This window comes from Hypanus sabinus, chromosome 2 (genome assembly GCF_030144855.1).
Source record: "Hypanus sabinus isolate sHypSab1 chromosome 2, sHypSab1.hap1, whole genome shotgun sequence".
In the NCBI taxonomy this organism is placed as follows: domain Eukaryota; kingdom Metazoa; phylum Chordata; class Chondrichthyes; order Myliobatiformes; family Dasyatidae; genus Hypanus; species Hypanus sabinus.
Window position 1 is genome coordinate 143,356,245 of NC_082707.1, and position 26,502 is coordinate 143,382,746.

Sequence of the window (26,502 nt, forward strand, 5' to 3'; positions counted from 1 at the left end):
GTTTTAATGAAGACAAATCCCTGAATACAGTCCGATCCACCAACTCAAAGCAGTCCTGTAAATGTTCCCGTGCCTCCCTTATCCATACCTTCTTGGTCCTCACATTTACCTTAAAGTAAATGTTGAGTTGCTCTCAACTGATCTTTTGAATTCAGCTCTTTGGCCTACTTTTGAACGCTTCTGACAAAATCCATATGAAGCATTGATGAGAACATCATTGGTGAATAGATGCTGCTTGATAGCAGTGATCTCTTCCATCACTTTGCAGCTGTTTCAGAAAGGACTGGGCACTAATTAGACGGATTGAATTGCCTTAAACTTCATAACCAGGACATATGTATCTGGATAATTTTCCAAGTTTTCGAACAGAAGCCAGTGTTATGACTGCACTGGAACATCTTGGCGAGATGCACTGAAAGCTCTGGAGCACAGGTCTTAAGTTACTGTGATTTTAATTTGAAGAAAACCTTGAGTTGGCAAGGTTCTGCCATTGCCAAGACATTTAAGTCATTGACCAGTATGACAGTGGTGTATATGAAATGCAACAATAATTTTTTGTTCGTAGGAAGCACTGAATGCCAAATATCAATCCCATTCTTCACCCCAATATCAAGTGATGTTGAGAAATGACATTTGATCCCCATTTAAGTATTGTTCATTCCATCATTATGTTGATGTAATACTTTGATTTTATGTTCTATCCACCTGGGGAACAAAGGAAGAGAGTTTAAACATAAAACAGCAGCAGGGTAGGCTCATACAGTCTCTCAATCCTCAGCTGTATTTTATTGTGCTCATCGATAATGAGAGTTACTTTGCATCAGAATTCAAGGAGCTGTCATTTTAAATGATGGTAGACTGCAGGTGAGCAAATGTAGTGTCTTTGTTGAAGATAGAAAATAAGGACAATCCAGATAATTATAGGCCAGTGAGCCTCGCAATAGTGATAGAGAAGCTATTGGAGAGGATACTGAGGGATGGAATTTATGTCTGTTTGGAAAGATGGGGCCTGCTCAGAGAAACAGCATGGATCTGTCCAGGGCAGGTCATGCCTTAAAATCTTAATGGAATTTTTTTAAGGAGGTGCCTTAGGATGGCTTGTTCTGCAGTTTAGAACAGGGCAAAAAGATTTTTATTGTAAATAGGAAGGGCAAACCTGAATGTATTTCTGAAGATTACCTTAAACTGGCCCACCAGGACCTGGATGGTTCCACTACCATATCCCCTGCATCATGACATGACCATTAGCACACCCTTGGACGAGCCAGAGGCACCTGCAGTTACTCCAACCCTCGGACGAGCCAGAGGCACCTGCAGTTACTCCAACTAAGGCTCAGAATACCCAAGCTGGGCAGCTTGTACGAGCTCCAGACTCTCTCATCACTGGTTTTGGTGAATTCTGGAGAGGCCTGTGTAGGATAATGTAATGGGTGACACATGGCACATATTGCTTGTAATAAAAACTGTTCTACATAATTCAAAAACACCGTCATTGAGTTGTGTTCGCTGTAAGAGACAGTATCTGATTTAATGAAGTCAGAATACGGCAATGTTCCCTCTAAGGTGTGTGTGTGTGTGTGTGTGTGTGTGTGTGTGCACACACATCTTTTGCTATGAGTGCACAAAGGAGTTTAAACTGCATACAAAAGGTTCTCAGCCTCTACATCGTTGGCATGTTAAGTATATTTCATGATCATGCACAGTCACATTTCCTTTTCTGGTTTCTGAAATGGACAGTGTTGACAACTTGTCACAATGCATAAGTTTCTGGAGTATTTGAAAGTGGGAAGAAGTGGAGTGATATTTGGAAACTTGACTTTTTAAAGCTTCATTTAGCAAACATACCACATATGGATGGTGTGCAAAAGCTCCAGCGAGAAAATCCTTTATTACCTGCTACAGGCCTGCTATGTATGTTTTGTGAGAGTGCAGATGAACAAGAGCGAAAACGATCAAACCCAGAAGAGATCGAAGTCCTTATTAACAGTGTTTTGCTTGCTGTTAAAATGAATACAACTCAGTGTGCACTTTGTTGTCACAAGGCAAAAAATTGCACGGCTCATGATTTTTGCACACCCTGGTCATTACAAATTAGAGGCAACACTGGTGTAAGGTGGCTGCTTTTGTTTTGTTTGTATTGGAAGTAAAGGGCTGTGACTTTTCTTAAGCATATAAAACAAATCTCACATATTTTATTCACTAAATCCTACACAGGCACATGGAACTGGAGGTCCTGTTCTTCAGCCCCTTCCCAAATGCCCTATAGTCACTGTGAAGGACCTCTTCCCTTTCTTATTGGTGCCAATGTGTACCATGACTTCTGAATGCTCACCCTCACTCAGGAGAATATTCTGCAGCCACTCTGAGATATCCCGGACCCTAGCACCTGGTGTCTCTTTCTCAGTCACAGAATCTCCTGTCTGTCTCCATAGCTATTGAGTCACCTATCACTACTGCTCTGCCTGACTTTACCCTTCCCTGCTGAGCCTTGGAGCCGGGCATAGTGCTGCTGGTCTGGTTGCTGTTGCTGATAGGTCACCTCCCCGCCCCCAGCAGGGGTACTCTTGTCTCTGTGGGATATGGCCACAAGGTTTATCCTGCACTAAGTTGTCTACCGCCCCCCCCCCCCCCACTTCTCCTGGTGGTCACCCATCTACTCTCCAAGCCTGCACTCTGGATGTGACCACCTCAGTAGAAGTTTAGGAATGTAAAGTTTAGGAAGCTAGAAACAAACAGAGCCCTTGAAGATTATAAACAAGCCAGAAAAAAACTTAAGAAGGGAACTAGGAAAGCCAGGAGCGGCCATGAGAAGTCCTTGGCAAGTAGGATTGAAGAGAGTCCAAAAGCATTCTAAACATACATCAAGAACAGGCAGATAACGAGGGAAAGGTTAGGACCACTCAAGGATAAAGGAGAGAACAGTTGCTTGGATGAGGAGGTCTTTAATGAGTACTTTAAATCATTATTTACCAAGGATAGGGAGATCTGTACTGAGAGTATTAATATGCTAAGACATTTGAAAGTAAAGGTGTGGTGAACTATGTGCCTGTCGGGACACGCCCCTGCTGACTGCTCCTGTGGCTCCTCCCACAGGCCCCTGTATAAAGGAGATCTGCGGCCTGACACTCGGCCTCAGTCTCCAAGACATTGTATGATAGACACTCACTCCTGGTTCCTTCTTCCAGTCAATAAAAGCCGATATCTCGCCTTACGTCTCAGTGTGAGTTATTGATGGTGCATCAAAAGGATAAGGTAGTGTTGGATCTCTTAAAGAACATTAAGGTGGATAGATCCCCAAGATCTGATGGGATATACCCCAAGTTATTGAGAGACAAGTGAAGAAATTGCTGGGTCCTTGACGAATATCTTTTCCTGAAGGACTGGCAGGTAGCTAATCTTGTCCATTGTTCAGGAAGGGATCCAGGGATAACCCTGGGAACTACATACTGGTGAGTCTCAGTGGAAGAATTCTTAAGGATAGGATTTATGAACATTTAGAAAACTATGGCCTACTCAGGGAGAGCCAGCATGGCTTTGTGCCGGGCAAGTCATGTCTTATTGACTTCCTTGAGCTTTTGACAAGGCGATGAGGATGATTGATGAAGGTAGAACTGTGGATGTTGTCTACATAGAGTTTAGTAAGGTGTTTAACAAGGTCCCTCATGGGAGCTGCATCCTGAAAATTAAGATGCAAGGGATCCATGGTGAATTGGCCAGTTTGGATACAGAACTGGCTTGCCCATAGATGACAGAGAGTAGCGGTCAATGGGACATTCCATCTGGAGGTTGTGTTAAGTGGTGTTCCACAAGAATTTATACTGGGAGCTCTGCTATTTGTGATGTATATAAATAACCTGGATGAAAATGTAGATGGGTGTGTATGATGTTTGTAGATGATATGAAGATAGGTGGTGTTGTGGATAGTGTAAATGACCGGCACAAAATACAGCGGGAGATAGATCTGTTGCATATATGGGTGGAGTTTAATCTAGCCAAATGTGAAGAGTTGCACCTTGGTAGCTCAAAGGTAAGACCCTTAACAGTGTTGATGAGCAGAGGGATCTTGGGGTCCAAGTCCATAGCTCCCTGTGAGTGGCTACACAGGTTGATATGGTGATTAAGAAGGCTATGGAATGCTTGCCTTTATTCGTCAAGGTATTGAGTTCAAAAATCTGGAAATTATGGTGCAGTTTTATTAAACTCTAGTTAGGCTGTGTTTCTGGTGTTGCATGTAGTTCTGATCACCCCATTATAGGTAGAATGCCAAGGCTTTGGAGAGGGTGCAGAAGAGGTTTATCGGGATGGTGCCTGGATTAGAGGATATGTGCAATAGTGGGAGCTTAGACACAATTGGCTTGTTTTCTCTGGAGTAACAGAGGCTGAGGGGAGATCTGATAGAGGCTTATAAGACTATGAGAGGCATAGATAGAGTAGACACAGTATCTTTTTCCCAGGGATGAAATATCTAATACTAGAGAGCATGCACTTAAGATGAGAGGGTAATTTTAAAGGTTTTGTGAGAGAGAAGGTTTTTACACAGAGAGTGGTGGGTGCCTGTATTGCACTGGCTGGAGTGATGGTAGAGACAGTGACTTTTAAGAAGCATTTATATAGCCACATGAACGTGAGGAAAATAGAGGGATATTGAGGTGAAAGTCTAGTTTACTTAGCCAGTTGATTATTTATTTATTTGGTTTGACACAGCATTGTGGGCTGAAGGGTCTGTTCCATGCTGTACTGTTCTATGTTCTAAAAGATGGAAAAATGTTCTCAACTTCTCCAATAGGTCATAAGAGCTGTGTGGACCTGTTTTATCTATATTATTGGTGCCAGCTTGCCCTCAAATCCAGCTATGAATTGCATCAGTGAATTAGTATAAGGCACTCCTAACATTTTGAACTGAGGACACTGCGTCTGGATGCCAGAAGTAGAGAGCGCGGCTGGAGACATCAGACCTTGCATGTTACTGTATTAAAGCCAGTCCTCCCCTGTTGATCCCAGTGAATTCAGCAAATGCAGCACATTAGCCATGCATGCCAAACTTGACCTTGGCAAAAGGAATAAAGCATTCTCTCCCTCACTGTGAGTGTTACTTAAGGTGGCCATTAGGAAGCTGCCAGGATTAAAGGAATTGCACTGTATGAACTAAAGCAACAGAGTGCAAGGCGGTAGATGAACTTTCTGTGGCACAAAAAGGAGACTGCATTATGTCACTTAAAACATAGAGAACAGAATAGCGTGAGGGTCCTTGTTCTTAGGTATAAGGACTTAAATTGCTGTTTTCTGTTTCTATGTTCTGATAGAAGTTGAACTTTTGATCCTCAATTTGATTTTGAGAGGAGCTCTTTTGCCAAATATTATCATTTAATTTGAATTAATTTATATGGTTTCCTTCCAATTTTATTTTATATAAATGTGAATTGGCGGGTTGATGATTCTTCTTCTTTATATATATAGTTGATTCTAAGACATATTGCTCCGGGAGTTGATTCCTAATTGGTTTTAGTTTCTTCTTCTTTTCATTTTTTTTTCTTTTTTCTTTTTCCTTCTCTTGTTAGTGGGGTTTCTTTTTTTAGTTAGCTGGGTTTCTCTTTTCTCCTTCTTTTCTTTGTAAATTTTTTTTTCATTATCATATATTATTCTTTTTTGGTAAGTCTTTTTTCTTCAGCTTTATTAATTGTATATATATCAACTTGTTGAAGTTTTGTATCATTTTATAGCTGTAGAAGATTATGTAGCAACAAAAAGATTTTAAAAATGTAAGTCTTACATGTTCTGACCAGTTTATATAATACTCAAATATCCAAAGAATTCTAAAGTTATTGCTGTTGAATTTTAAAGCCTTCAAAATCTGAATTTCATAATAAATGCCCTGTGTATGATGGAAATTATCAGTATGGATACTTATTGGTTTTTATTGATCATTATGCTCTAAACTGACCTGTTACAGATCGCATGTACGGCACTTGTGAAATCGACTGGATTCAGACCACCTTCTCCCTTGCCTACAAATTGTATGTTGTTGGCATATTCCTCTGCTGCTTCTTCCTGCCTGTATCAATCATGAGTTTTTCATACGTGTCCATAATAAAAATGGTCAGGCACAGTCACAAGTGTGCCAGAGGAGGTGACGTCAGCATGCGCCAACGCCAAGTGGAACGCGAAATAACACGAGTAAGAACTGATGTTGTGAAAGTAAGGGAATAATAATGACTATTTAACTGCTGATGAAGTCGAGTGGGGTAGAGCTTGATCAAAATTGCCTGGAAATGAACAGAATAGAGAATATCAGGATAGAATCTGACGGTAAGGTAAAGATCCAATAACAAGTAAAATTAGAACATTGCAGTACCAGCCTCTAATGAAATTAAAAATAGTAGATATTAATACTCAGGTGTGATCAGAATAACATAATTATTGGTAGATTATAGTCACAGCTACCAATTTTCTGGCCAATTAATGAGAGCAAAATCTTGCCTGATTTTGTTACTTCTCCCAGTCAGAGAGATTAATGTTAGTAGTAAATATGTACCTTGATTGTACCCTAAGACCATAAGACATAGGAGCAGAATTAGGTCATTAAGCCCATCAAGAGAGCTCCACCATTCCAGCATGGCTAATCCTGGATCCCACTCAATTCCATACACCTGCATTCTCGCCATCTCCTTCGATGCCCTAACTGATCAGGAAACAATCAACTTCCGCCTTAACAGACAGCCTCCACCACAGTCTGTGGCAGAGCATTCTACTGATTTACTACTCTCTAGCTCAAAAAAAATCCTCCTTACCTCTGTTCTGAAAGTTCACCCTCCATTTTGAGGCTGTGCCCTCTAGTTCTGGATACCCCCACCGCAGGAAACAGCCTCTCCACATCCACCTTATCTAGTCCTTTCAACATTTGGTAGGTTTCAATGAGATCCCAATGCATTCTTCTAAATTCCAGTGAGCCTCCTCTGGACTCTCTCCAATAACAACACTCCTTTTCTGACAAATGGGATCCAAAACTGTTGGCAAGACTCCAAACGTGGCCTGACTAGTGTCTTATAAAGGCCCAGCATTATCACCTTGCTTTTATATTCTATTCCCCTAGAAATAAATGCCAACATTGCATTTTCTTTCTTTACCGCAGACTCAACCTGTAAATTAACCTTCTGGGAGTCTTGCACGAGGACTCCTAAGTCCTTCTGCTTCTCTAATGTTTGAACCATTTAGACAATAGTCCATACTATTGTTCCTTTTACCAAAATGCATTTTCATACATTTCCCAGCACTGTATTCCATCTGCCACTTATTTGTCCATTTTTCCAATTTGACTAAGTCCTGCTGCAAACACATTGCTTCCTCAGCATTGCCTTTCCCTCCACCTATCTTGGTATCATCCACAGACTTCACCACAAAGCCATCGATTCCATTATCCAAATCGCTGGCAACCAATGTGAAAAGTAGCAGTCCAAATACTGACCCCTGAGGAACACCACAAGTCACCAGCAGCCAACCAAAAAAGTCCCCTTTTATTCCCAGTCTCTGCCTCCTGCCTATCAGCCATTCCATTATCTATGCCAGTATCTTTCCTGCAATGCCATAGGATTTTATCTTGTTAAGCAGCCTCATATGTGGCATCTTATCAAATGCCTTCTGAGAATTCAGGTAAATGACATCCACTGCCTCTCCTTTGTCCATCCAGCTTGTTACTTCTTCAAAGAACTCTGACAGATTTGTAAGGTAAGATTTCCCTTTGCAGAAACCATGCTGACTTTGACTTATTCTATCATTAGTCTCCAAGTACGTTGAAACCTCATCCTTAATAATAGACTCTAACACTTTCCCAGCCACTGAGGTTAGGCTAACTGGCCTATAATTTCCTTTCTTTTGCCTTCTTCCCTTCTTAAAGAGTGGAGTGACATTTGCGATCTTCCAGTTCTCCGGGACCACGCCAGAATCAAGTGATTCTTGAAAGTTACATGGATGCTGCTTTAAGCCATTACACCCTACAAGCTAACAACCATCCTGATTCCATAAGATCATAAGACATACAAGTAGAATTAGGTCATTTTACCCACTGAGTCTGCTCTGCCATTCAATCATGGCAGATTCTTTTATTTCCCTCCTCAGCCTCACTCCCTGGCCTTCTCCCTGCAACCTTTGATGTCCTGTCCAATCAAGAACTTATCATTCTCTGCCTTAAATACACCCAACAGCTTGACCTCCACAGCTGCCTGTAGTAAGAAATTCCACAAATTCACCATCCTCTGACTAAAGAGATTTCTTTGTTTCTCTGTTTTAAATAGACACCTCTCTATCCTGAGGCTGTGCCTTCTTGACCTAGACTCCCCCACCATGGGAAACATCCTTCCCACATCTACTTTGTCTGGGCCTTTCAACATCTGAAAGGTTTCAAAGAGATCCCCCCTCATCCTTCTGAATTCCAGCAAGTGTAGATCTAATGCCATCGAACACTCCTCATATGATAACCCTTTCACCCCTGGAATCAGCATTCAGCACCTCCTCTGAGCCTTCTCCAATGTCAGTTCAGTACTTCTTCGACGAGCAGCTCAGAAGAGTTCACAGTGCTCAGGGTGAAGCCTCAACAATGCCTCATCACATTCCTGCTCTTATATACTAGACCTCTTGAAATTAATGTTAAAATTGCATTTACCTTCCTCACCACCAACTCTACCTGCATTAACCTTGAGGGTGTTCTGCACAAGGAGTCCCAAGTCCCTTTGTATCCCAGATTATTGAACTTTATCCCTCTGTAGAAAATAGTGTGCACATTTATTTCTACTACCAAAGTGCATGACCATGTATTTTTCAACATTGTATTTTATTTGATATTTTCTTGCCCATTCTCCTAATCTGTCTAAGTCTTCTGCAGCCTTACCTGCTTCCTGAACACTACCTGCCCCTCCACTAATCTTTGTATCATCTGCAATACATGGCAACTAAGCCATTTATTTCATTATCTAAATCATTGATACACAGCATAAAAAGAAGCGGTTCCAACACCGACCCCTGCAGAACACCACTAGTCATTGGCAGCCAGCCAGAAAAGAATCCAATTATTCCCACTCACTGCCTCCTACTAATCAGTCAATGCTCTAACCGTGCCAGTAACTTTTGTGTAATACCATGGGCTCTTAACTTGGTAAGCAACCTCATGTGTGGCACTTTGTCAATGGCCTTCTGAAACTCCAAAATGTACAATATCCACTGCATTCCCTTTATCTATTCTACAAACGTTTGTACTTGTAATCTCTCAAAGAATTCCAACAGGTTTGTCAGGCAGGATTTTCCCTTAAGGAAACCATGCTTACTTTGCCCTATCTTGTCCTGTGTCATCAAGTACTCCATAACCTCATCCTTACCAATTGACTCCAACATCTTCCCAACCACTGAGGTCAGGCTAACTGGTCTATAATTTCCTTTCTGCTGCCTTCCTCCTTTCTTAAAGAGTGGAGTGACAAATGCAATTTCCCAGTCTCTGGCACCATGCCAGAGTCCAATGACTTTTGAAAAGTCATTACTAATGTCTCCACAATCTCTACCACTACCTCCTTCAGAACCTGAGGGTGTAGTTCATCTGGTCTAGGTGACTTAAGTACCCTTGGGACTTACAGGTTTGAGCAACTTCACCCTTGTAATAGTAACTGTACTCACTTCTCTTCCCTCACACCCTTCAATGTCTGGCACACTGCTAGTTTCTTCCACAGTGAAGACTGATGCAAAATACTCATTTAGTTCATCTACCATCTCCTTGCCCCCCAATTATTTCTCTGGCCTCATTTTCTACCACTCCTATATACACTTTCACCTCTCTTTTATTTTTTTACATACTCAAAAAAGCTTTTGATATCCACTTTGATATTGTTTGCTAACTTGCTTTCATATTTCATCTTTTCCCTCCAAACGATACTTTTAATTGCTCTCTGTAGGTTTTTAAAAACTTCCCAATCCTCTATCTTCCTGCTAAACTTTTGCTCTGTTGTATGCCCTCTCTTTTGCTTTTACATTAGCTTTGACTTCCCTTGTTAGTCGTGGCTGTACTATTTTGTCATTGAGTACATATTCAGTTCTGAGATTCATCTATCCTGCACCTGGCTCATTTTTCCCAGAAACTTATGCCATTGCTGTTCTGCTGTCATCTCTGCCAGCATCCCCTTCCCATGATATCATAACATCGCCCTTTTGACATCCCTTTCCTATTTCCCATTGCAATCTGTGGTCCACATCCCAACTACTGTTGCAAGGCCTGCATATACAGTGGCATGCAAAAGTTTGGGCACCCCTGGTCAAAATTTCTGTTACTGCGAATAGTTAAGCGAGTAAAACAATGACTTGATTTCCAAAGGGCATAAAGTTAAAGATGACACATTTCTTAAATACTTTAAGCAAGATTACTTTTTTATTTCCATCTTTTACAGTTTCAAAATAACAAAAAAGGAAAAGAGCCCAAAGCAAATGTTTGGGCACCCTACGTGGTCAGTACTTAGTAAGTACTTTGGCAAGTATCACAGCTTGTAAACGCTTTCTGTAGCCAGCTAAGAGTCTTTCAATTCTTGTTTGAGGGATTTTTGCCTATTCTTCACTGCAAAAAGCTTCTAGTTCTGTGAGATTATTGGACTGTCTTGCATGCACTGCTCTTTTGAGGTCTATCCACAGATTTTTGAAGATGTTTAGGTTGGGGGACTGTGAGGGCCATGGCAAAACCTTCAGCTTGCGCCTCTTGAGGTAGTCCATTCTGGATTTTGAGGTGTGTTTAGGATCATTATCCTGTTGTAGAAGCCATTCTCTTTTCATCTTCAGCTTTTTTTTTACAGACGGTGAGATGTTTGCTTCCAGAATTTGCTGATATTTAATTGAATTCATTCTTCCCTGTACCAGTGAAATGTTCCCCATGCCACTGGCTGCAACACAAGCCCAAAGCATGATTGATCCACCCCCGTGCTTAACAGTTGGAGAGATGTTCTTTTCATGAAATTCTGCACCCTTTTTTCCTCCCAACATACCTGTAACACATTGTAAGGTTTCACTGCTGAGGCTAATGTAATGGCTTCTATGTGATGTTCCACTGTAAAGGTAATGGTTTATCTGTGGCAGCAATGTTTGGGTTATGACCAGAGATAATGGGACTTTGAAATACAGTGGCTATCCAATGGGAGAAACGTTGTTCTTTCTTGTGTCTGGGAGCCGGGTTTTTCACGGTCTTTTGTCAAGGGGAGATGAAGAGGGAGGACAGGTGTGGAGAGAGCTGGTAGACCACCGGACGGAGTGGACTGGGATCTGAGGGCCCGAAGGTCGGCAATGTCCGGAGGAGATCGATGGTGGAAGAATGACTACTGAGTGAGCTCCAATGTAATTTTGATTTTGACCTGGGCCCTCGCTTTTGTTTTGTTTATTTTCATTACTAACCCTATATACAGATTAAGATTCATAAATTCTATCATTTGATTGCATATGATGTGCTGTCTGATATTACTGGGGGTACATTACACAGCATCCACACAAATGTGATGACCCAGTTTGGCGGGGCTGAAAGCTGATTCCCCTAGACCAGGGGTCGGCAACGTTTACCACTGAAAGAGCCAATATGGACCCATTTCCCACAGAAAAGAAAACACTGGGAGCCACAAAATGAAATAACACTGCATACAACGGATTTTTTTTGCCTTTATGCTATGTATAAACAAACTATAATGTGTTGCATTTATGAAATTGATGAACTCCTGCAGAGAAAACGAAATTACATTTCTGCATGCAACAAAAACATTTTGAACTCCGAAAAAAAGACGTTGGGTTGAAGGTTACTCCGTAGGTAGCCTACCTTGGATCGAAGAATTAAAAGAATGCGCGCACTGGCGGGTGTCAGGCATTGGCAGTGGTGATGTATATTAATAGCGATTAAAAACACGTTGTAACGGTGTGCTACACGCAGCGCTAAAATAAAGACACTGCAGTCAAAGGTAACTTTATTCGAACTAAACAGCCTTGCTTTAAAGCCTCCCTCAACCCGTCCCCGTGGGCGCGGATGCTCCAAAAGACACGTACTCACAAACCCCCGTAGGCTATCTCCCTTAGTCGGAACGGTGGCTAATTGTGAGCCGGTTCGGATGTGCCAGGAAACGGTGTCTCCGCAAAGTTTTCATATTGTACAAGATCACCATAATCTTCAAATTTCGAATTACATTTCAAAAGCTAACAAACCACGGGGAGCCGCATCACAGAGATCAAAGAGCCGCAGGTTGCCGACCTCTGCCCTAGACGAACGTGAGCTGGGCAAGCCCAACGTCACAATTGTGGGGGCTACGTCCTGGATTGATTCCGGTGGATGCTGTCTGATCGCCCTGTTTAAATCAGTGCTGGTATGGACACTGGTGTGCCTCTGTGGGATTGTCGGTAACTAATGAGTGCGTGTTGAGTGGGGTGGATATTCATAGCCCAGATGGATTGTTAATTCGATTTTTGAGTATGGTTAACGCTGTTGGCAAAGTTGAAATCGTAGCATGAAAGTCTGATAAAATGGCGGGCTTAGGCCTTGTTTTAGTTCAGAATATTACTGACATAACAGCGGTGGAACTGCCAGCACCTATCAGTGCCCCAGATGAGGCGGGGCCATGGCCTGTCCGTACTGTTAGGGAGGAGGAGAAGGGAGCCCAGCAGCCTGGGTCACAAGCTGAGTTGCCCGCAGTTGGGGGCAGGGATTTCAGAGACAAGGTTCAATCATTTCTCAGGAGTGAGGGGAGATAGTGGTCAGATTTGGAAAGTTTAATTAATCCCTGTCCCCAAGTGAAGAGTGAGGGTTTTGAGTCGGCATCAGCCCTTACCTCCCTGGTTGCCCAGTGCACAGGCAGCAGGTCCCGGCTGGAAACTAAGAATTTTTTCTGGAATAACGCCCACCCCAAGGGGGAAGAGGAGTATGAGACGTGGGTGAGGCAGACCCCTCAGTCGTTAGAGGAGTGGAAGTGCTCTGATGACGGAAAGCGACAGAGGTTGGTTGGAAGTTTGAGGGGGTTGGCGGCTGACGTGGTGAGAGGCGTGACGGTTAACCAGCCCTCTGCTTCCCTTGCTGAGTATCTAGACGCGTTAGAGAGAGCTCTTAGTATGACCAGAAGTCCACAGGAGCTCCTGGAGGGATTTCAAAACAAGCGTCAGGAGAAGGGGGAGAAGCTTTCTGGGTACATCTCTCGGCTACAGAGACAGCTAAACTGTTGTGGCGCTGGGGGGGATATTCAGGCATCCAGCCCCAGGACATGATTGCTTGGGGTCTCCGGCTGTCCCGTAAAACGTGCCCCCTCCCTCACTCGTTCAGCTGATCAGAGGTGTGGGAGGAGGAGAACGTGTTGGGGCCGCGAGAGGACTCTGTCAGCGGGATACAGTCCTCAGTAGTAGCCCCTTGTGGTGAAGTGTCCGGGGCCAGCCCAACCCGGGGAACGGTAAAGGAGATGGTGGTAGAGCTGAGAACTGAGACATCCCGGGTGTTAACAGCGGGTGTGGACATTCCGTATGATAGGACTGCTAGAGAGGGCCCCCCCCCCCAAGGGGATGGACTACGCAGAGGGCTGCAGGTGGCCGGTAGCGTGTGCTATAACTGTGGGGAAGAGGGAATGTGTGTGGCAGGAAGCCCCTCGGAGAGTGAGCCCCCGGGAGCCTAAGCAGGGAGAGGTGTAGTGAAACTTAGAGGAGACCCAATGAGGGAACGGCCTGGTGTCTCTGGGGGAACACATTCTCAGCAATGTGCCAAGGAACTCCTGAAAGCAAAAGATCCTATTCTTGAAGGCTAGCCAGAATATAAAGGAAGATAGCAAAAGCTTTTTTAGGTATGTGAAGAGAAAGAAGATAGTTAAGAACAATGTTGGGCCCTTGAAGAATGAATTGGGTGAGATTGTTATGGGAAACAGAGAAATGGCAGAAGAATTTAATGAGTACTTTAGATCTGTTTTCACTAAGGAAGACACAAGCAATCTCCCAGATGTATGGATGGGCCAAGGACATAGGGTAACAGAGGAAATGAAACAGATTGACATTCGGAAGGAAACAGTGATGAGTAGACTGATGGGACTGAAGGCTGACAAGTCCCCAGGTCCAGATGGTCTGCACCCTAGAGTGCTAAAGGAGGTGGCCCTGGAAATTACGGATGCATTGGTAATCATTTTCCAATGTTCCTTAGATTCAGGATCAGTTCCTGAGGATTGGAGAATGGCTAATGTTATCCCACTTTTTAAGAAAGGAGGGAGGGAGAAAACAGAGAACTATCGACCTGTCAGCCTGACATTGGTGGTGGGGAAGATGCTAGAGTCCATTATTAAGGATGAAATAGTGGCATATCCAGATAGCAGTGATAGGATTGGGCCGAGCCAGCATGGATTTACCAAGGGTAAATCATGCTTGAATAATCTGTTGGAGTTTTTCGAGGATGTAACCAGGAAGTTAGATGGGGGAGATCCAGTGGATGTAGTGTACCTCGATTTTCAGAAGGCATTTGATAAGGTCCCACATAGGAGATTGGTGGGTAAAATCAAAGCTCAGGGCATCGGGGGGGGGAAGACATTGACATGGATAGAAAACTGGTTGACAGATAGAAAGCAAAGGGTAGTGGTGAATGGGTGTTTCTCGGAATGGCAGGTGGTGACTAGTGGGGTGCCACAGGGCTCGGTATTGGAACCACAGCTGTTTGCAATTTACGTCAACGATTTGGATGAAGGCATTGAAAATAACATCAGCAAATTTGCTGATGATACTAAGCTGGGTGGCAGTGTGACATGTGATGAGGATGTTAGGAGAATTCAGGGTGACTTGGATAGGCTGGGTGAGTGGGCAGATACTTGGCAGATGACGTTTACTGTGAATAAGTGTGAGGTTATCCACTTTGGGAGTAAGAACAGGAAGGCAGATTATTATCTGAGCAGTGTCGAGTTAGGTAAGGGAGAAATACAAAGAGATCTAGGAGTCCTTGTTCATCAGTCACTGAAGGTGAATGAGCAAGTGCAGTGTCTATTGACTACCCAGTGCCGTTGGGTTGGAAAAGGAGGCTGGTGAAGAAGATGTTGAAGCTGCAAGTGTCTTTTCCATTGGCGAGTTTGATATGGGTTGTTCCAAGAGTACTTGTCACACTGTCTGGGTGACCGAGGACACCCCGTTTAGAGAGAGGTCACGGCGACTGGCCCCTGCAGACGTGGAAGATGTGCGGCAGCATTTGTGTAAGGTAAAGGAAGCTGGGATCATCAGAGTCCTGAAGCCCCGATGCGTCTCCAATAGTAGTGGCCCAGAAGAATGGGAAGGTTCGGATGTGTGTGGACTATAGGACTCTGACACCGTCCCTGACCAGTATACGGTCCCGAGGATCGAAGACACACTGGCCTGTCTGAGTGGTGCTAAGTGGTTCAGTGTGCTGGATATTACAGATCCCCATGAATGAGGCCGACAAAGGGAAGACAGCATTTATATGTCCCCTAGGATTTTCCAGTTCGAAGGGATGCCCCAGGGCATATCGGGAGACCCTGCAACCTTCCAGCAGGTCATGGAGAAGATGGTGGGGTATCAACTTGCTTGAGGAGTTGGTGTATTTCGATGACCTGATGGTATTTGGATCCACCTTGAAAGAACATGAAGCGAGGCTACTGAAGGTGCTCGGCCACCTGAAAGATGAAGGGTTAAAACTTTCCCTGGACAAGCGCCAGTTTTGCTATGTCGGACACATAATCTCACGGATTGGCTACAGACCCAGCTAAGATAGAAGCGGCGACCGCTTGGCCAAGGCCCCAGGCTGTGAGCACTCTGCATTCGTTCCTTGGGTTCTGTGGTTACTGTTGAGGATTCGTGAAGGGCTATGCCAAAGTGAGTCATCCATTGAATCAGCTTCTGTGCAGTTACCCTCCCTTGGGGAAGAAGAACAGGAGGGTGGAGAATATCTGAAGGGTCGGAGCCTTTTGGACCGAGGTGGGATGTAAAATGTGAGGAGGCCTTTCAGTCGCTGAAGGAGCTGCTGACGGTGCTGGCTTTTGCAGATCCCCGATTACCGTATGTACCGCATACATATGACAGCCGAGAGGGTTCTGTATCAGAATCAGGACACCAGATTGAGGCCCATTGCCGGAGTTTGTCGCCCTCTGAGAGAAACTATCCCACGTGCAAGTTGGAATTCCTGGCATTGAAATGGGCGGTGGCGGATAAGCTGAGTGACTATCTCTACAGGGCCAAGTTTGAGGTGAGGACGGACAACAACCCCGTAACTTATATCCTGACCTCAGTGAAACTGGATGCCACAGGCCATTGGTGGCTGGCAGCATTGTCTGCCTATGAGTTCAGCCAGGGAGCTGAAACATTGATGCGAATGCTATGTCCCGATGAGTGCATGAGAGACTGGACAGGGACGAGGAGTGGGAGAGCGTTTCTGCCCCTGGGGTGAAGGCCGTGTGTCAGTTTGCCATCACTGTGAAGGGAGAGGAAAAGGAGAGGCCGGATCGAGCAGTGGATCAATTGGGAGCTTCTGATGACACCATCCCCCAAGTTTACTGTAACCTGACTGCTCTGAAGACAAATCAGCTGCCAGAATGGAGTTCTGGGGAAGTGGCAGCTGCTCAGCGAGATGATCTGGGCATCGGTACTATTTGGTCCGCGGTTGAAAAGGGAGACGTGGCTCAGGCGGAGAAGACGAAACACACATCGGTGCCTCCATTACTGAGAGAATGGCCTCGGCTGGAGTTGTGGAACCAGATCTTATACCAGGTCATGTCACCCCAGACCAACCTTGGTGTTGCCAGCTGGTTCTGCCCAAGAAGTATCGGAGGATGGCGTTGAAGTCGCTTCATGAATATTTTGGACATTTGGGGGTGGAAGAGATATGGATTGCTCAGAGACCGGTTTTACTGGCCCCGAATGAAGTCGGAGGTTGAAGAATATGGCAAGTCATGCATTCAATGCCATACGCGGGCAGCTCCTTTGTCCCACTTGCAGAGTGTGGGGCCTCTGGACCTGGCGTATGGATTTCCTGTCCATAGAACCCGATGCCAGCAACAAATGTCTTATGTCAATGGCGAATGTCTTAGTCATCACGGACCACTACACCAGATATGCTCAGGCTTTTCCTACCAAGAACCAAAGGGCGACTACGGCGGGAGAAGTGTTATGGGAGAAGTATTTTGTTTATTATTGCCTTACCAGGTAGACACATAGTGACTAGGGATGGGACTTCGAGAGCAGACTCATCTATGAGCTACTAGGCATGCTTGGAGTTGAGAAGTTGAGGTCCATGCCCTATCACCGCAGGGCAATCCCAAGCCTGAGAGGTTTAATCGGACCTTGTTAGACATGCTCAGGAACCTGGAGGTCAGCAAGAAAAACAGGTGGAGTCAACATATTGGGGATCTGGTTCATTGTTACAACTGTACTCGAAATGAAGCTACTGAGTACTCGCCATATTATCTGTTGTTTGGGCGCAAGGTGAGGTTGCCCATTGACCTTGTTTTGGGACTGACGAGGGTGACTTACCACCGAAGTCTTATCTGAAATATGTGTCTGATATGAGGAGAGAGCTGAATAGGGCTTATGAATTGGCTGGGGTCGCGGCCGCCAAGCAGGATCAAGGAAGTACGAGGAGCTATGATCAGAAAGTGTGGTTCTCTCAACTCCTGCCGGGAGACCGAGCCCTCATAAGGAACTTGGGGCTACCTGGAAAGCACGAGTTGGCTGACCGCTAGGCGACCATGCCCTATGTGGTGGAGAGTCAGATGCCAAACCTCCGGGTGAAACCAGAAGATGGGAATGGGCCTGTCAAGATTCTCCATCGGAACCACCTGTTACCCCTGGGACAAGAGGTGCAGGTGGACCCAGAGCCCAACTTGGTACCTACACTTAGTAAGAGGACTCTGCGAAAACACAGGACACTGGGCCACAGCAGGAGAGGCTGGGCCGGGCCCCGCCCATGAGAAGGATACTGATTTGGAGGATGATGATCTGGATGTGTGGTACATGCTGCCTTTTGCTAACTCTCCATTGATTGAGACAGAGACTCCTGGCCCCTCTCCCACTGAGTCGGGGGGGGGGGGCAGGGGAACCATCTGTGGGCAGCCTGGGTTACAGCAGAACCCTGAAGGAGAGGAAGCGGGGCCTGGACACGGGACAGAGGGCTCTGAGTTACAGGGGGGCATGAGTGATAGATTGGGGGAAGGACTCGCCAAGTAGACCCGAAGAATCCCCAGTAGAGTCTGAGACTGAAGAGTTAGGTGAGGAGGTACAGAGGTCTCAGAGAACACTGAATAGGTTGGCCTATGTAGCACCTGGAGAACAGGGCATGATCTCTACTGTTTTGGGGAGCTATGTCACTGCCTTTTGCACCTGGATTGGGCTTTGTGTTTTGCAGGAAGGGTTGGCAAATTATCTCAACGTCATGAGGACATGACTATCTTCGGTGGGGGGAGCATGTAACACGCTGTAAGGTTTCTCTGCTGAGGCTAATGTAATGGCTTCTATGTGATGTTCCACTGTTAAAGTAATGGTTTCTCTGTAGCAGCAATGTTTGGGTTATGACCAGAGATAACGGGACTTTGAAATACAGTGGCTACCCAATGGGAGAAATGTTGTTCTTTCTTGTGTCTGGGAGCCGGGTTTTTCGCGGTCTTTTGTCAAGGAGAGATGAAGAGGGAGGACAGGTGTGGAGAGAGCTGGTAGACCACCGGACGGAGTGGACTGGGATCTGAGGGCCCAAAGGTCGGCAATGTCTGGAGGAGAGCGATGGTGGAAGAATGACTACTGAGTGAGCTCCAATGTAATTTTGACTTGGGCCCTTTGTTTTGTTTATTTTCATTACTGACCCTATATTCAGATTAAGATTCATATGGTATGTTATGTAGGACAAGATGTTAATATCCCTTATTTGCCCTTAATATCCTTTATGATATAAAGTCTATCATTTGATTGCATATGTGTGCATATGTGTGATATTTTGCATTGGGGGTTGTAACTGGGGGTACATTACACAGCATCCACACGAATGTGATGACCCAGTTTGGCAGGGCCAAATGCTGATTCCCCTAGACCAGGGGTGTCAAACTCATTTTAGGTCACGGGCCGGATCAGTTGTGCGCGCGCGTGTGCTCCCACAGCTTTCGTTGCCTTCATTTTTTCAACCTGCTCTCATGTGTCTCAGTCTCTGCTATATCTAAAATTGTTTCACTTTACCAATTTCATTTTTTATGAAGCAGATTGCCTAGCAAGCATTCTTTTTATGATTGGTATTAACTTACAGACGTAGATTACAAGAAAGTAGGCAACGAGAAAGAAACGATGCTATTTCGGCTAAGGTTGTTTTGGGAGCCATACCTTTTCCATTAATAAACCGTTTGAAATCAAGCATTAGCAAACACAAATGTAGACCTAACTCAGGGGTGTCAAACTCAAATACACAGTGGGCCAAAATTTAAAAATCAATACAAGTCGAGGGCCGGACTGGTTCAGCGTTTATTGCAAAACTTATTGAAATGAATTTATTACACATATTAACCTGGAACTAACAAAGCTTAGGTTATTGCCTACAAAAACAACATTGAACATTAAATAAATAAAAAATCAGTTGCATTTATTTCTTATGGCTTTATCTGCAGCTTTTCCAGAGTAATTTCTAATGAAAATATTTTTCCACAGGCTAACACTCTGTGATTCACACTAGTCTAAGCCAGATACTTGGCAACTCATCTTGGATGCAAGTTCATCAATGTTTGGAGTCAGGCTCTGAGCTGATGAAATCCTCAGAATTGAGTGAAGGTGTTCATCAGAAAGACGACTCCTGTGTGATGTTTTGTTTATCTTCATCAAAGAGAACAGTTGTTCACACAGATATGTGCTGCCAAACATAGAGAGCATTTGAGCAGCTTGGGTACGCAGCTGGGGCATTGTGTCGGGAATGAAACGTAGAAACTGTGCAGCACCCACCGAGTCATACTTTGCCTTGAGTGTGTCACTACATTGGAGTTCAATCAGCTCCATTTGTATGTTGGTTGGTGCGCTTTCCACGTCAGCTGCAAATGGATTACTGAGCAGTTCAAACCTGCTTTTTTGGGCTTCAAAGTCGGCAAATCGCCGTGTGAAGTCGGCACCAAGTATGCTAAGTTTTTCAGCAAACTTTGCACGTGGGAACACTGCGGTAGAAACCTGCTCTTTCATAGGTTGGCAACACGGAAAATGGCTCAAGTTTTCTTGCTGCATCTGCATCTCCCACAGGCGCAGCTTGGTTTTAAAAGCCCTCACTGCAGCGTACATGTCTGTGATCACACAACCCCGGCCCTGAAGCTGCAGGTTGAGCGCATTGAGATGGCTCGTGATGTCACACAGAAACACCATTTCACAAAGCAACTTTTAATCCCGGAGCTCTGTTGTGTCTTTCCCTTTGCTTTCCATGAACTGACAGATCTCCTCACGCAACTCGAAACATCTTTTCAGCACTTTTCCTTGGCTTAACCATCGCACCTCTGTGTGATAGGGCAAATCATTATATTCTGAACCCAACTCCTCCAGAAACGACTTGAACTCGCCGTGATTTAAACCTTTGGCTCTTATGAAGTTAACTGCTCGTGTTATGGTGCTCATTATATGTTCCATTTTCAAGGCTTTGCCACACAACGATTCCTGGTGTATGATGCAGTGATAAGCTGTCAGCTCACCTGCGCCGTTTTCCTCCCGCATCTTCTCCCGGATCCTGCCCACCAATCCACTCTTTTGACCGCACATCGCGGGCTTCTGTTTCTTGTCCAGATGCTTGTATTTGTCGTGGTGTTTCGTTTCATAGTGTCGTCTTACATTATATTCTTTAATTACAGCCACACCGTCTCCACACACAAGACAAACAGGTTTGCCCTTTATATCTGTGAACATATACTCTGCCTCCCACCTGCCTTGAAAACCCCTGTTTTCAAAGTCCACCTTTCGTTCAGCCATTTTTGGGGTGAGGGATAGCTGAAAGTTGACCACACGTGACTAGCGCCATAAGGATGCTGAAGAGAGAGTAAGGCAAGCGCGAGCAATGCACTGGCAGTGCATTGTGGGATTTGTAGTATTAGTGGTGCATGCAATATACTGGCGGGCCAGCTCTAATAGAAAAAAAAATTATTCATTAATGATATTCAGGAAATAAACCAGGGAAACCGAATAAACACTAAAAACCCTGAAAACCTGGTACCTGAATAAACTCAGCATTAGCCATATCATACGCCATAGGCGCTTCGATTACTGGGGCCAGCTTTAATAGTAATTAGATATTATCTCGCGGGCCAAAGATAATTCCACCACGGGCCGGATTTGGCCCGCGGGCCTTGAGTTTGACATATATGCCCTAGACGAACGTGAGCTGGGCAAGCCTGAGGGTCACATTCCTTTCCTAATTGCAGCCAAAAAGTTCTATTTTAACTTCATCAGTCCACAGGACTTGTTTCCAAAATGCATCAGGCTTGCTTAGATGTTCCTTTGCAAACTTCTGGACTGAATTTTGTGGTGAGGACAAAGGAAAGGTTTTCTTCTGATGACTCTTCCATGGTCATAATTGTGCAGGTGTCGCTGCACAGTAGAATAGTGCACCACCACTCCAGAGTCTGCTAAACCTTCCTGAAGGTCTTTTGCAGTCAAACGGGGGCTTTGATTTGCCTTTCTAGCAACCCTACGAGCAGTTCTCTCGGAAAGTTTTCCTGGTCTTCCAGACCTCAACTTGACCTCTGCCATTACTGTTAACTGACATTTCTTAATTACATTACGAACTAAGGAAACAGCTACCTGAAAATGCTTTGCTATCTTCTTTTAGCCTTCTCCTGTTTTGTGGGCATCATTCATTTTAATTGTCAGAATGATAGGCACCTGCTGATTGGTGAGGAGTCAAGGTATTTATAGAGCTTTGAAATTTGCATCACCTGGCTTTTCCTAACGATGACTGTGAACAAGCCGTAGCCCTAACAAGCTAATTAAGGTCTGAGACCTTGGTAAAAGTTATCTGAGAGCTCAAATCTCTTGGGGTGCCCAAACTTTTGCATGGTGCTCCTTTCCTTTTTTCACTCTAAAATTGTACAAAATAAAAATAATACACTAATCTTGCTTAAAATGTTGAAAAGAATGTTTCATCTTTAACTTTATGACTTTTGGAAGGGCAGATGATGCGTCAGAAGTTTGCAAAGGAACATTTAAACAAGCCTGATGCATTTTGGAAACTAGTCCTGTGGAATGATGAAGTTAAATTAGAACTTTTTGGCTGCAATGAGCAAAGGTATGTTTGGAGAAAAAAGGGTGCAGAATTTCATGTAAAGAACACCTCTCCAACTGTTAAGCACGGGGGTGGATCGATCCTGCTTTGGGCTTGCGTTGCAGCCAGTGGCACGGGGAACATTTCACTGGTAGAGGGAAGAATGAATTCAATTAAATACAGCAAATTCTGGAAGCAAACATTACACAGTCTGTAAAAAAGCTGAAGATGAAAAGAGAATGGTTTCTACAACAGGATAATGATCCGAAACACACCTCAAAATCCACAATGGACTACCTCAAGAGGTGCAAGCTGAAGGTTTTGCCATGGCCCTCACATTCTCCTGACCTAAACATCATCGAAAATCTGTGGATGGACCTCAAAAGAGCAGTGCATGCAAGACAGACAGCCCAAGAATCTCACAGAACTAGAAGCCTTTTGTAAGGAAGAATGGGCGAAAATCCCCCAAACAAGAATTGAAAGACTCTTAGCTGTCTACAGAAAGCGTTTACAAGCTGTGATACTTGCCAAAGGGGGTGTTACTAAGTACTGACCACGTAGGGTGCCCAAACATTTGCTTTGGGCCCTTTTCCTTTTTTGTTATTTTGAAACTGTAAAAGATGGAAATAAAAAAGTAATCTTGCTTAAAATATTAAAGAAATGTGTCATCTTTAACTTTATGCCTTTTGGAAATCAGGTCATCTTTTACTCACTTAGCTATTCACAATAACAGAAATTTTGACTAGGGGTGCCCAAACTTTTGCATGCCACTGTACCAATACAGTTGGCTGCTCTCCCTCCCCTCTAAAATGCTCTGGATGTTGACCCTGACTCTGGCACCTGGAAGGCAACATACCATTTGGGTGTCCTGTTCACATCCACAGAATCTCCTGCCTGTTCCCCTGACTATTGAGTCTCCTATCACTACCACTCCTCCCCTACTCTCCCTCTGCACCAAGTGTCCATACTCAGTGCCAGTAACCCAGTCTCCGGATTCCCTTATTACCTGGAAGGATGTTCATGTTTAATTCAAAAGAATAATCTAATCTAGTCACACAAATAATGTGGCAGCTAGGACAGATCAGAAGAAGGGTATTCTCTGCAGTGTGACACATCTCCTTATGCCCAATAGCCTTTCCCCATCTACAAATTCCAGGTTAGCATTGTGATAAAATACTCCTAATTGCTTGAAAGAAGCTGTAATAATACATTGACTATTGACAAAGCAGTCCCTTGAATGACACCAAACCCATGGCCTGAGCATTTATTTCTGTAATACCTTCTACTAATTACATGACTATGCCCTGCTCAAGCTGATTGGCAGCTCTGCCAATCACCACTGCCTCACAAGAAAAGGGCAAAAGGAAATATCACCACTTGTTATTTTCCCTCATTTCAGGAAGGCTGTTTCATTTGTCCAATAGCAAAATATGTCTCCTCTGCTCCATGCTACCTCTTACATGTTAGGAATCTAGGATCAGGAGTAGGATACAAAGATTGACAAGCACCTTCCAATGATTAATGAATTGACAGTGGATCTGTGGCTGTAACATAGAAACATAGAAAATGTACAGCACAATACAGCCCTTTCAGCCCACAAAGTTGTGCCGAACATGTCCCTACCTTAGAAATTACTAGGCTTGCCTATAAGCCCTCTATTTTACAAAGCTCCATGTACTTACCTAAAAGTCTCTTAAAAGACCCTATCATATCTGCCTCCACCACCGTTTCCGGCAGCCCATTCCACGCACTCACCACTCTCTGAGTAAAAAACTTACCTCTGACATCTCCTCTTTACCTATTTCCCAGCACCTTAAGCCTGTGTCCACTTGTGGCAACCATTTCAGCCCTGAGAAAAAGCCTCTGACTATCCACACAATCAATGCCTCTCATCATCTTATACACCTCTATCAGGTCACCTCTCATCCTCCTTCATTCCAAGGAGAAAAGGCCGAGTTCACTCAACCTATTCTCGTAAGGCATGCTCCCCAATCCAGACAACATCCTTGTAAATCTCCTCTGCACCTTTTCTATTGTTTCCACATCCTTCCTGTAGTGAGGCAACCAGAACTGAGCACAGTACTCCAAATGGGGTCTGACCAGGGTCCTATATAGCTGCAACATTACCTCTTGGCTCCTAAATTCAGTTCCACAATTGATGAAGGCCAATGCACCATACGCCTTCTTAACCACAGAGTCAACCTGCGCAGCTGCTTTGAGCGTCTTATGGACTCGGACCCCAAGATTCCTCTGATCCTCCACACTGCCAAGAGTCTTATTCTGCCATCATATTTGACCTACCAAAATGAACCACTTCACACATATCTGGATTGAACTCCATCTGCCACTTCTCAACCCAGTTTTGCATCCTATCAATGTCCCACTGTAACCTCTGACAGCCCTCCACACTATCCACAACACCTCCAACCTTTGTGTCATCAGCAAACTTACTAACCCCTCCTTCCACCTCCTCAACCAGGTCTTTTATAAAAATCACAAAGATTGAGGGTCCCAGAACAGATCCCTGAGGCACCGACCTCCATGCAGAATATGATCCAACTACAACCACTCTTTGCCTTCTGTGGGCAAGCCAGTTCTGAATCCATAAAGCAAGGTCCCCATGGATCCCATGTCTCCTCACTTTCTCAATAAGCCTTGCATGGGGAACCTTACCAAATGCCTTGCTGAAATCCATATGCACTACATCTAATGCTCTTCCTTCATCAATGTGTTTAGTCATATCCTCAACAAATTCAATCAGGCTCGTAAGGCACAACCTGCCCTTGACAAAGCCATGCTGACTACTCCTAATTATATTATACCTCTCCAAATGTACATAAATCCTGCCTCTTAGGATCTTCTCCATCAACTTACCACCCTATAATTTCCTGGGCTATCTCTACTCCCTTTCTTGAATAAGGGAACAACATCTGCAACCCTTCAATCCTCCGGAACTTCTCCTGTCCCCCTTGATGATGCAAAGATCATCACCAGAGGCTCAGCAATCTCTTCTCTCATCTCCTACAGTAGCCTGGGGTACATCTTGTCCGGTCAAGAGTTGACTTGGATTATCAAAATTCTTCCAGACCCAGATTTCAACAAACAATTGACACAAAAAAATTAGCTTCTGTGAATTTCAACTACCTTTTACATGCAGAAGCTTTTAACTCTACTTTCTCACAGTAGTTTCTTCTCCCAGCCAACAAAAATACTTTCTCTCCATCTTCCCTATCAGTTCCCTTCAAAGTTAGTTTGAGTGGCATGGTAGCATAATGACTAGCACAACACTTTACAGTATCAGAAACCTGGGTTCAATTCCCATTGCTGCCTGTAAGGAGTTTCTACATCCTCCCCCTGACACTATGGGTTTCCTCCTGCTGCTCAGGTTTCCTCCCACAGTCCACAAACATACTGGTTGATTGGTCACTGTAAATTGTCCCATGACTAGGCTAGGATTAGATTGGGGGATTGATAGCTTGCTCAAAGGGCCGGAAGTGTCCATTCTGTGCTGTATCTCTTCAATAATAAACTTGGGCTTTGTGAAGATGTACGGAGGCCACAATAAGAATTGTTATGAGCTAGGGTCAAAGGTCAACTGAAGCTGAAGATGATGGTCTGAATTATGCTACCATGCTTTACCATGATTCAATATTTAATTTGTAGAAGATTAGCATCAGATTGTACAATCCAAAATATATAGCAAAAAGCTGGCAATATGAAGCACAAGATGCAGTCAGGCTTTTTGTGGAAAGAGTGAAGCAGAGGCAACAAAACTTCATGTAGAATACAACTGAGAAGTTGAGAAAATTGATTCTCTGTTTTAACCATTGTTGTAACAATTCATGTTTTTTGCCTTACAGGTGTCCTTTGTGATCTGTACAGCCTTCATTCTGGCTTGGTCCCCTTACGCTGTCATCTCAATGTGGTCAGCATGTGGGTTCAGCACACCAGCAATCTCAAGTATACTGGCATGTCTTCTTGCCAAATCTGCCAGCTTCTATAACCCCATCATTTACTTTGGCATGTGCCCCAAGTTTCGCAAGGAGGTCCAAGCTCTGTTCCACTGCTTGAAGGAAAGTGGTGATGCAGGCACCATGAAATCTGGAAATCCATGTGTGGACAGGAAGGCACCAGAGCTTGGAAATAAAGCTGACGAGTACCTGGTACTTCAGATTCCTGCGTCGAAGAGCTCAGACTTGAAAGCAGAACTAGAATCTGATTTAAAACCAAATATCATTGTGACTTCAAAGTTGAAAAATATGCAGAAAATTGAATCAGAACACCTTTAA

The 26,502-nt window shown here is 44.3% G+C and overlaps 1 protein-coding gene across 1 annotated transcript in view; it reads left to right on the top strand.

Moving 5' to 3' along the window:
- Positions 1–26,502, top strand: part of opn6b (opsin 6, group member b) — a 49,097-nt gene extending 22,595 nt beyond the window's left edge. The window contains exons 5-6 of the mRNA XM_059987808.1: positions 5,951–6,174; positions 26,074–26,502. Coding sequence (XP_059843791.1) covers positions 5,951–6,174; positions 26,074–26,502 — 653 coding nt within the window. The remainder of the gene's footprint in view (positions 1–5,950; positions 6,175–26,073) is intronic.